The sequence below is a fragment of the Barbus barbus genome, assembly GCF_936440315.1.
Source record: "Barbus barbus genome assembly, chromosome: 34".
Lineage (NCBI taxonomy): Eukaryota > Metazoa > Chordata > Actinopteri > Cypriniformes > Cyprinidae > Barbus > Barbus barbus.
Window position 1 is genome coordinate 8,145,653 of NC_136762.1, and position 12,959 is coordinate 8,158,611.

General features: G+C 37.2%; 1 protein-coding gene across 3 annotated transcripts in view; it reads left to right on the top strand.

Moving 5' to 3' along the window:
- The window catches only part of LOC306854604 (neurobeachin-like), a gene marked incomplete at its 5' end in the record, with an annotated part of 285,564 nt that overhangs the window by 244,204 nt on the left and 28,401 nt on the right, over positions 1-12,959 (top strand). For all 3 annotated transcript variants that reach the window (XM_079392763.1, XM_079392762.1, XM_079392764.1), the window contains 3 exons: positions 438-575; positions 3,090-3,209; positions 9,875-10,027. In XM_079392763.1, coding sequence (XP_079248889.1) covers positions 438-575; positions 3,090-3,209; positions 9,875-10,027 — 411 coding nt within the window. The remainder of the gene's footprint in view (positions 1-437; positions 576-3,089; positions 3,210-9,874; positions 10,028-12,959) is intronic.

Genomic DNA, 12,959 nt, shown 5'->3' on the forward strand with positions numbered 1-12,959 from the left:
AAGATTACATGGGATAGTAATACTGCGTGACAGACAAACCTCAAGAAAAATCCACTAGTTTCTCCTCAAGGAGTTCTGCTCAGCCTTCTCCATCAAACATTCATGAAGATACACACACGCACACACCGATGCACGCAAAGCTCTCAGCTCCACAGATGTAATGTGCGCTATAAGTCTTTTTTATGTGACGGTTGGTTATTGTTCGTGTATAGAAAGCGCACGGAATGAGAACAACATGGCTTCTGTCAGCGTAACAGTTTGTGTGGAATGGTTTGTTGTCATTCTTGTGCAATTAAAATCAATCAGTAGATTTCGAAAAATGAAAGTGTACTTAATCTTGCTTATGTTTCTTAAATAGATGCACAAAACAAAAATGCAAAATGCATGTCAAGATAGACAGACTTCCTGATTTTTTTCCTATCTGTGTGTTTCCTCAGCCAATCGGAGCGCTGAACCCAAAGCGTGCTGTATTCTACGCCGACCGCTATGAATCATGGGATGAGGAAACTCCACCCTGCCACTACACAACCCACTATTCCACCGCAGCCTCCACCCTCCACTGGCTTGTCCGAATCGTAAGTCTCATTGATTGGATGGATGCAAGGAATTTGATATCTTCAACATCTGGGAAGTACCTAGTTTTACTGGATAGTTAACTGAGCTGAGCTGCTTCTGGCTCATATTATGGCCTCTATGAATGTTTTCAACGAGAGGAAATGTAATTATGTCAGCTGTTTATGAATATTCTAATGATTACAATGCAAATACTCTTTTTTATTGGATTTGAAGATTTGTTTACATTTGCATTACATTAAAGGAGACCTATTATGCCCCTTTTTACAATATGTAATATAAGTCTCAATATGTGACCAAAGACCACAAAACCAGTCATAAGGGTCAAATTTGGTAAAATTGAGATTTATACATCATCTGAAAGATGAATAAATAGACTTTCCATTGATTTATGGTTTGTTAGAATAGGGCAATATTTGGCTGAGATACAACCATTTGAAAATTTGCAATCTGAAGGTGCAAACAAATCTAAATATTGAGAAAATCTGCTTTAAAGTTGTCCAAATTATTTTTTCTGAGCGCACACATTTGAAGCACGTGTGCAAAAAGCGGCTATCACGCGGCACACGCGGCTATCTTTCATGTCTTATTGCGCTTAAACTGTCATATACACAAGTTTATGTTAAAACACACACATCTTGTCTCCTCTGAGGCTGGGACTAGTGTTCTGTGCTCATCAGTGCAGCCAAAGACAGAACAGTTAGCATGCTTTGCTCGGACTTTCGCCATGGCGTTAGAACTGGTACACCGTCGTAGCTTGTGAAAACAATGGGTGCGCCATTGGTGGAAATTTACAGATTAAGGTGTGGTAATATAATAAAATCCCCTTTCTACGTCACTGGGGGGAGCGAAATCTGAGCGGCTTATTTTTTTACATGCAGAGAAAAGATGCACTGGGGACCCAATTATAGCTCTTAAACACAAAAAAGTCAGATTTTCATGATATCTGTCGCCAGATATCATGATATCTGTCGCCAGATATCATACATGTCGCCTTTAAATCTTTTATATTTATGTTATACCATGCAAAATCTATCCAAAAATTTTATATTCTTCAAAATGCATCATGGCTGTTCATTGGAAATTATGCTGTCAAGAGTCTGTGTATACATAAAACATTCCAATACGGTAACACCGAACCCAGTTAGTGGATCAAATCACCGTCAGTCAAAGCGCACGTTAACGCGACCTTTCACCGCACATGCGAATCAACCCCTCCATCTCAATCCACGAGCTTGATGTTCCGCTACAGAGAGCCAGTGAGTGGATTTCACAGGCTGGTAAACTGGCATATGTGAAAAAGAAGTCAAAAACCTCTGTGTAATGATTTACAGGCTGCTACGTGACAGCTTTATGCCCTTTAGACAGCATGCTGAGCGCTGGGAAACATGTCCATCATTGTCTCCTGCTAACGTCCTCACTTGCCCTGAGTCTCCAAGTGCTGATCTGGGACAAATGGACTGGTAGACACAAAAAAAAAGCCCAGATCACCACAGAATATGAAGTTGTTCCTAAGGTTGAGAGGAGATTGGGATTGAGTATCTCCTGATGCTTTAGTTTTTTCCACATTTGTTACATCATATGACTATGTGTTACTAGTCTACAATGATAAACAATACAACGTTGTGTTTTGTTATATAATTCGATTTTTTCACTGCATAAACATTTTATGCCAGAGCTCAAATCAGTCATGCGGAGTGTTTGGATTAAATCCGCATACTTGTTTTTGTGTCAGATTTTATGATGAATGCAATCTAAACCAAGTGTAGTTTGTTTACAAAGCAATTTGTGTATGTGATTTGATTGAAAAGCCATTAAAGCTCATTATTTTAAAAGACCTCTTTTAATGAGGAATCTTCCTATCCTTCTTGTGAGAAAAAATTAAAACACATAATGAAAACTTGGCTCTTCCAAGGCAGCCCGTAGCGTTGGTGATGATGATTTGGAAGGTTCCCCTTGGCAGCTCTCACACCAGGCTTGACTGAGACTGTAGACACCATCATCTTTTCCTTTGGCTGATCCAGCATCTCCATGTCAACTCCTTGTACTGCCAACCCAGACTGATGACCCTGAATCTGCCAATTAGAGCCGGAGTTGAGCTCCTCAGCCAACAGGCCATATAATTAACTCCGCCTCGGGCACTGTTACAGAAAATGAGAGGACAAAAAAAACCTTCCACAAACTCTTCTTAATCTGACAGATGAGTCCCTACATTGAGATGTTTGTGCAAACGGAACGTTTCCCAGAGCAGCGGAGAAGGACTCCATCACGAGATTGAATCCAATTACCATAGAAATGAATGTAGATGAATTTACGTTTTTATTCTACTGATGTTTTGGGCACCGAATAGCATTAGCGCTTTGCAAAACGGTGCAGATTTATCTAAACAAGCACCTAATTAGCAGTCAGAATCATGTGATACGTCTTCGGTTATTTTCACACATTTGGAAATATGTTTTTGAGCTTATTTGGGTCAATAAAAGTGACAGTGTTGTTTTGTGTCTACTCAATTGCAGGAACCTTTCACTACATTCTTCCTGAACGCCAACGGCAACAAGTTTGATCACCCAAACCGCACTTTCTCCGGCATCGCCCGCTCATGGAGGCACTGCCAGCGTGATACTGCAGATGTGAAGGTAATCAGATATTATTTTTTGTACACTGTGATGTCTAAATGGGCTTGGAAAGTAGTCATTAGTGCCTGACATGGGTGCAAAATTACTATCTGCAACTGTGAGCAGTCTCAGTTTGCCTCCAGTCCAATCAATCAACTAAAACTGGTATCATCCAGTTCCCAAAAAAAAAAAAACAGGATTGCATTGTTTTGATTTGCAACAACATTTAGTTCCTGTAGCTTCCGAGCTACATCAACAATGTCTGTTTTCCATTTATATATTTTTTTGTGAAATTAAGATTTTTCTTCGTAAAAATTTAAAGTAAAACATCGTTCAGCATGCACATATTTCAAAGAGGCATCACTTCATCACCGTAATGGTTGTTTCCCATTGCCTCCTTTCCATTTCAGCCCCTCTCTGCGGCTCAGCGAGCGCACTCGAGCTGACCTAAAAGTGTCATACTTTTCCAGCACACTCAGTGACGGGTTAGCTTCGCCCCAGGCAATTAATAAAGCATTAATGACAAAAGCTATTTAAAATGTAGTCTTTTATGTAAAGGCAGGGCTTTTTACTTCCCCCGGGCTGGGGAACAGCATCCAAAAACATGAGGTGCAGGCGATATGCACGGCAAGCGAGCGGCTGTACAGAGAAACACTAGATATGTGAGCAAATACAGGCCTCTCGGAACCACTGTGTCTGTGTGGATCATGTTAAACACATTTAATGGTCACCAATCTGTTAGGACAGACAATAGGGAGTTTTTGGTCTTTTCTTGTGGAGCATGAGGTTATTTTTATTATGTATGAGAAGCATGAATTTTATCATAACAGACTAGCTTTGTATGAATATTAGGTTTTAACAATCTACAGTAACTATCCAAATCACTAAACTCTTTCACACACACACACACACTAAAAATAATGGACTCTGATAAGCCATCATTCTTTGCTTTTTTTTTTTTTTTCTTGGTGTATTTTAAAATTGCATATACTACATTCAATAAATTTTATTAAGATATTTTTTAATTGTACATAATAATAATAATAATTATATATATATATGTAATTATGGTTATAATATAATTATTATTATATATAGATATATTTTAATGTTTCACTTTTTATTTTAATTAAAATAGATAAGAAATATATTAAGATATTCAGTGATTTTTACATACATACATACATATATATGTACATTTGTTTCATGTTATTTAATTTTTTTACACGCTTATTGTCCTACTGTCGCAGTGGCCTTCAGTTCATTCTGCATCATTTCACCCTAAACTTACGCATTACCCACAATTCTCCCTGTAATAATCCCATGCAGCAGGAAACAGCTAAATAGCAGCATTAAAAGAGCAAATCAAAGTTCACTGGCCATTTAGTCTTTCCAGACCACTGCCTCAGCACTGGCCTTGTCTTATAAAGGTCATTATGCTGTGTCATTGATCTATTTCTGTTCTAAATCTATGTATATGTACAAATCTGTCAATAGATATTTTAGCTAGATATTTCATGCCAATTTGGCGATGTTTTATCATTTTCAAGGTATCAGAATACGCTTTTAAGTATTGTCTCAACATCCAGCAAGTGATCAGCTCAGCACTCTGACCTCCTGCTAAGAGCGAAAGAGTAACTTTCCCTCCAATCGTCACCAGTTTCTCAATAATCTGTTGGCGGTGCTCTGTCTGAAGGAGTGGGATGAGGCAGTCGTGCCCCGTGACAGCTCTCCAGGAGGGTGTCATTAGGGCGAACGGTGTAAAGCTGAAGAGTCTGAGTGTGATTGACTTGTCAGCCCATTATGAGGCTGTAGAGGAATTATTGGCTCACTAGCGGAGCGGGCTGAGGACGTGGATCATGACGCTAGCAGCACAAACTGTTCGCTACTGAGTAACTGTCTGCAAACTTTATAAACCAAACCTCCAGTAGAGATGGAGCTGTGTCCAATTTTGATTGTTTACACTTGGTTTTAATTTTGGAGTCACAATGGTATCGTCAAGATTCTTTAGTTGTGAATGAGTTGTTGTGTAATGATAATGAATTAATTATGAACGTTTTACATTCACACAAAATGCCAAAACTTGCTTGTAATCAGAAGCACCGTCCACACTGGATTTGTCTGCTGGGATGCACCTTTAGGTGACAGACGTCTAATTTCTATTTTAGATGCACTGCAGAGCTACTACTGCTACTGTATGTTTCTCATCTATCTGAAATGAAAAGAAATATTCTACTCAAGTAAATGTACCATTACATTAATGAAATTTTACTTAAGTACAAGTAAAAGTACCAGTCTAAAAATCTACTCAAGTAAAAGTAAAAAGTAGCTCATTAAAATGTACTCAGAGTGAAAGTTACAAAAATGGGGGACAAAAATGGGATAGGCCTATAAATCTCAAACTAGTTGATTTTGACCTTTACAAGTTAAACTGAAATAACAAAAAACATGTTAACACATGACATTTAAAAGGGAGGTAGGCTTTGTGAGATTTTAAGACAGGCCATCCCACCAAGTAGACAGAAAAAGCAAGTTATATTCTGGCTACCGACAAAACAAGCTAAGAGCCATTTATGACATTTTTAATTGCTTGGATTTGAAAATCAAGACTTCACTTTGGTTATTTCAGTAGTATGAAAAACAAAATGAATATTATTATAAATTATACAAAGAAAGCAAGGGGAGGACACTAAAGTGGTCCATGACTTCAGTCTAATGTGAGCTATGCACTTTTGCAAAAACTCCCATAATCACTGAAGCAAATAATTCGCTTACATTTATTTTGCACTTTGTTGTTTATGATTATGACAGAATTTGCCAATGCACACTCTGAATTCAGTCATTAAGCGCACACACTTCAACAACTCCGGCGTTCTCCGCGGTGATGAATCAAAACGCCTCTGATTGGATATTGCATTCATAAACTCAACAGAAATGTGTGTGAATAGTTATAATGCTCAACACTGCAAAACGTGAGTATAAAGACATCTGATGCAACATGAGCAGATCTACTCTAAAATGTAACACTTTTCATTTATTTCACACTAAATCGTGACCGCCGTAATAGTTTTTGCACCTAATCATAAAATTGGGTGACATTTTTGCCCCAAACATTATAAGTCCTGCTAGGGGTGTGCGATATTGAAAAAAGCAGTAATATTGTGAAATATTTTGTATTGTTTCTTTTTTTAAAATATTTTAAAACGCTATTTATTCCTGTGATCAAAGCTACATTTTCAGCATCATTACTCCAGTCTTCAGTGTCACATGATCCTTCAGATATCATTCTTGCTGTTCAAGAGACATGTTAATATGAATTATTATTATCAATATTTAAAACAGTAAATTTTTTCGGGCTTCTTTGATAAATAGAAAGATCCAAAGACTATCATTTATCTGAAATAAAAAGATTTTGTAACATTATACACAATACCATTCAATAGTTTGGAGTAGGGATGGGCGATATGGCCTAAAAAATTTATCACGATAATTTCAGGTATTTATTGCGATAACGATACAAATGACGAATATATATATATATATATATATATATATATATATATATATATATATATATATAGATAGATAGATAGATAGATAGATAGATAGATAGATAGATAGATAGATAGATAGATAGATAGATTAAGTTAAAGATTAAGTTTATTTCATATAGTATTATTAATGCAATTAACTTGAAACTTTCTGTACACAGCCAACTTATGGCCATGCTAATAATGATCAACAGCTCATCTCCATTAATTGCTCTCTTATCAACCATAATAATGCGTTATGGACGCTTCATATTAAATCATATGCTATGGCACACGTTTACCACGTTGCTGATGACTGAAAGCCTGTGTATGGCTATACTGCTGTGATCTGTTTCAGGCTTTCCATATCATAACATTTTAGAAATTAATTCATTGTAATATCTCAGAAATGGCATATTTAACGAGAACATCGCGGAGATTTAGACTGCTTTGCTGTTTGGGTCAGAAATGCACAGGCGGACTGAAGGAAAAATCGCCAAAACTATTTTAAATGTCATATAATGTTCATTGTTAATATTATTATCTTATCTAAACTTTTTATGTGTTTCAAACAAACTTATGTCGCCATTTGCGTTGCATTCATGCAGAGAGCAAGATTTTGCGTGTTCACGCGCATGCTGTGTGAGACGCTCAAGAGATGTGGGCTACATCATTCTTATTTGTCTACATTTTTTTTTCTTCATTACAAATCTTGTTTGGTTTTATTTTGTATCATTGCATGTTAAAAATAATTCACTATGTAATGCAGATGCAAAACGCTAGACTGCGAATAAGATTAGCTACAGTTTCACATTTTATAAATATTTGAACAATATATTCAGCATATTTAACAACCTGTTTTGTATCTTTATTTAATGCATAAGCGATTTATTAAAACAAGTTTATGAGGCTATGCTCTAGAGTCTATAGACTATTATTCATATGCAAGTGTTTGTGCGGAAAAGAATGCGCATTCATGACAGTGAGGTGCTCGCGCGAATCACTTGCATTTTTTCTTGATAATGAAACATTTGCTCCTCATCTGATTTTCTGTAACCAAACCAGTTGCAAATTGCGGAGGTAGCTCCTCGCGTAACAACAAGCTCCTCCTCATGGTGCGTTCACACCAGACGAGAATGAAGCGTTAAGCGCGAGTGATTTGCATGTTAAAAGTCAATGCAAAGACGCGAATAGACATCCTGCCGCGCAATTCGCGCGAATGACGCAGCGCGAATTGAGCGTTTAGAGCGAAATTCTATACATATGCTCTCTGTGGCAGTCATACATGTGCGCCTGGCAAACATCTTTGGGAGAGAACGCAAAATTTTGCAAGAGAACGCAAACATCTTTGCGAGAGAACGCAAAAGATTTTAAAAATATTTTTTCCTCCCACCCCGAATTTTTTTCACCCACCCCGAAATCTTTCCACCACCATGAGCTCTTAGGGTCTCCGTAGAAAACAGTTATTTTAAATAATAAAAATATTTCCGAATTTTACTGTATTTGCTGTTTTTTGCATCAAATAAATGCAGGCTTGCTGAGCAGAAGACACTTCTTTAAAAAAACATTAAAACATCTTACTGTTCAAAAACTTTTGACTGGTAGTGTATATATTTAAAGACCTTCTGACCCTTCTGTCTTGTTTGGTAAATCTAATTTTCAATTTAATTTAGAATTATTACATATTAGAACAGCTAAATGTTCTAATATTAATTTTAATACTGCTGTAAAATTGATCATAATAGATTAACATAATAATAAATATTGATAATAATTGGGATTGGTCTGTGTTAGTGAATATTCAGCGATGACTTTAAATCTTCTTGTGCAGACAGTTTATTGGTGGTCTACAATGTAGACATGAGGTTAGCATTTTAGAGCTGTCTGCTGTGATAGAAATCTGAGATATTCTGAAGGATTATTGAAATATTGAGGTTTAACGCTCATAAAAGAGTGTATTTTTAAAAACTGACCCTACAGCAAAAGCATGCTGTGTTTTAGTACAGGCATACTGTTTCTTGTGACCCTGCATGTGAAAGTCCTCTGTTTTATGGCACTTTAAAGAACTCTCTTATACACACCAAGGGGCCGTGGTTAAACAGCTCGTTTCAACAGACGCTGTATAACAGCAACTTGAATCCAAAACAGCAGCATTGGGGAGAAAACATTCAACCTGTCAGGTTCAGATGTGAGCAGGCAGAATGAGGTCTTAAATGATTTTAAATGGTTTTAAAGGTTCTTCAAAGGCAAGATCTTTTGAGTGACAGTAAACGGGGAGGAGGTCACATTCCTCGTGCGCACATGCTCCAATGTACAGCGCCGTCTCTCACAGGGAATTATGGGTAATTTGCACTGATATGGCAGTGAGAATGGAGAACAATTGGGGATGTGGCAGCCTTTGTGGATAAGAGACTAGGGTCAGGGAAACATGTAAAAAAAAATAAGCAAAAAATGTATAATGCCTTCATATCAGTAGAACGATGAACGCTTTTATGGTATTTGTGTATTTAAGAAGCACAACTAGGGGTTAAAACCATCCGTAATAATCCATAATGACATTACAACACCTTTAAAAGAGAAAATAATGGTAGTTTTATCAGTCCAATCCATATATAGATGTTCCAGTCGAGTTTTGTTTCAATTTAATGTGTTATTTAAAAAATCTTTACAGTTTGTTATATTTAAGCATTATGCTGCCCTCTATCATTTCGAATCATGGTTACTCAACCAAAATCCCAATTTAGCTTCTGGGCACAACAAAGCCAGACCTGCTTCATGTACTTCAACAAATACAGCAGATCCATCCATCAGCTCACTTCAAACATTAATAAAGTTTTCATGAGTCATCTCTCATGTTTCCTTTGTATTTTCACCCTCCCCCATCTTCGTGCATTTGCCGCATTCCCACACTCTCCGAGTGTTTTTAAAAGTACTCTGATGGTCCTTCACTGGTCTCCTGGGGTCATTTTCCATGGCCGCCTGAAACATTGCCAACATTTTGATTAATTGAACTTCAAAACATGCAATGTTGAAAACATTGGTATTTTTGCATGTGCATATTAACTCCCTGTTTCCTATATCCCTATACAAATCTGTTTTGGATTTGATTTTGATTCTTGTTCTTTCCCTCCTGTCCTCTTCCTTGTCACCTCATAGGAGTTGATCCCTGAGTTCTACTACCTGCCAGAGATGTTTGTGAACAGTAATGGCTACTGTCTGGGTGACAGGGATGACGGTGTCCCTGTTTGTGATGTAGAGCTACCAGCCTGGGCAAAGAAACCTGAGGACTTTGTCAGGATCAACAGGATGGCAAGTCGAACTCACTACATAACCACAACAGCTCTCTTCATCACATGGCCTGAACAGAATCTGCACATACTAGATTCTGTCATTCACAGAGTTTGTAGATACAATAGTAGACTTTAGTGAGCCTTTCTCAGCTCAGAGTGCAAGATAGTTGTTCTCCTGACCAGCTCTCTCTTCTGTTTAGCTTAGGGAATATTAGAAAACGATTCAGATTGGGATTCTTGCTCCAATTCCTCTTAATAGTTCTTTTCCCTCAACAGTTTCATTAACAGTTGTGACCCTGGACCACAAAACCAGTCATAAGTTGCACGTGTATGTTTGTAGCAGTAGCCAGCAATACATTGTATGGGTCAAAATTATAGATTTTTCTTTTATTCCAAACATCATTAGGATATTAAGTAAAGATCATGCTCCTTCAATATATTTTGTAAATTTCCTACTGTAAATATAGCAAAACTTAATTTTTGATTGGTAATATGAATTCCCTAGAACTTCATTTGGTCAACTTTAAAGGCGATTTTCTCAATATTTAGATTTTTTTTTTTTGCACCATCAGATTCCAGATTTTCAAATAGTTGTATCTCAGCCAAATATTGTCCTATCCTAACAAACAGCTTTCAGATGTATCTCATGTGTCTCATCTCAAATTGACCCTTATGACTGGTTTTGTGGTCCAGGGACACAACGTTTTTGATACTTTTGAGAAAAAAAAATTAGACAAAACAAAAAGGTTTTAATTGACTAAAAAGAATGACTTTACTAAAAAGAATGGTTAAGTCTTTTATTTTCACCAAGGCTGCATTTATTTGATCAAACATACGGTAAATACAGTAATATTGTGAAATATTATAATTAGGGCCGGGACTTTAACGCGTTAATTTAGATTAATTAATTACACAAAAATAACGCGTTAAATTTTTTTAACGCATTTTAATCGCACTTATTTTTGCACCGCGGAACGTTTCTCACTGGATGAGTTTCGGCGGACCGATTATACTGGAGCACCAACTAGCGAACGGACTTGCGTTCTCGTGGAGACCGGTCTTGCCAAGCTTCCTTGGAAGAACGAACTCGGAAGGACGCGAGAACACAGAACGCACACTTATGAGAACTGAGATGTACTGCGTTCCTGCTTAACTGACTGCATAGTCTCAGCATAAGAAACGGCCAATGAACAATCAATATTACAAAATGTCATAACTTATTAAAACATTTCATACTATTATAGATATTACTTTCATATAATTGTATTGTGTTTTATTTTACAGCGTTATATGTTTTACTGTTAAGATTCATTTTAATATGCCAATAAAAATGCAGACTTTCTCCGGGTCTTATAACTTTATTAAAATTAACCAAAACAAAACGATAAATGTTTACTTTCAACTTGAAGAGCCGTTAAGTATTTGTGAGAGCGACTTTAAAGCTTACAGGCTTCCGTACACCGGCCACCCACAGCGTTTTCTGGGATTTCTAACGGCTCGATTCTCTCAAGTCTGCACTCGATGCATCCTCAGTTTCAAGAACATATCCGGGCACTTTCATGCATCCTCTGTACTTGCGTTCTTGAGAATTGGAACTGAACTTCGGCGGTTAATGATGACGTAGAACGAGAACACAAGGACGCAAGATCGCTGAAGAACAGCATATTGAGAAACAGCCAAAAACAAACCACAGTGAACATGGACAAAGAAGCTGATGAGACCGCTTTGGTTGGCCCTGTGGATGGGAAATTTAAAAATCCATATAAAAAAACTTACTTCTCACTATTCTCAGGTCAAATATTTATATGCGATTAAAATGCGATTAATTTCGATTAATTAATTACAAAGCCTCTAATTAATTAGATTAATTTTTTTAATCGAGTCCCGGCCCTAATTATAATAGAATAAATGTCTGTACTGTCACTTTTGATCAATTTAATGCATCCTTGCTGAAGAAAAGTATTAATTTATTTCATGAAAATGTGTGTGTAAGCAAGTCTGATTCATAAGACGCCCATGCAAATAAACTGCATATCAAAAGAATGTTTAAAAAACAATGCATTGATTGAGAAAATGTGGAAGACCTGTAGTCCAATAATGTCATATTACTTTGCTAACAATATTACATCAACTGATGTAATGTCTGAGCAGAATCTGCAGAATCTTAAATTCTTAATCTAGTATTTAATCTGTAATCCATTTCCTTCTGTCTGTTCCCGTGAGATCACACTGATTCGTTCAAATGAAACAGCATCCTGGTCCTCTGCAGGCCTCTGTGTGCTGCTTTTCCACAGTGAAGGTCGTAATGTAGTGCACTGCTCGATACTAATGTAATCTACCACTGACCTGAATGATGTCACGGAGGACAGGCCTGGCCACTGTCCCTTATAATGTTACCCTAATGCCGGCTTCATCAATCATGATTTGGCTCGCAGCAGACAGGATATGTGTGTGTGTCCACCAATCCCTATAGACTGCTGTGGGCTCTAAATTTTGTTCTGCCTCTTATAATGTCTGTATCTTACACACATTATCATGAAAATGAGAGAACCACATGGGGAAAGATGGGAATTTTATATGCTGCATGTTGTATAAATTGAGTGTTTGTGCATTTAATGCCACTGATTGTGTATCAAAACTTCTGCCATATCAAAGTATTAAGGGTGTGCTGTGGCCCATGCTGCCTGAGGAAAAAGTGTGTATGTGCACTACAGGAAACACATTTGACCTTTTCAGATGCAGTGACAGTGTTGGAGTGTGTGTGTGTGTGTGTGTGTGTGTGTGTGTCTTGTGGAGGTGACCTTTCCTCCGGCCTCTCTTTTTTTTCTGCTTTAACACATTCAGCTATTGAAACACACATACTCGCACCTACACATGCACATATCCAAAGATCACACAAGTAGCTGTCTGTTACATTGAGATTTCCTTAAGAAAGGGCTTGAGGATGTCAA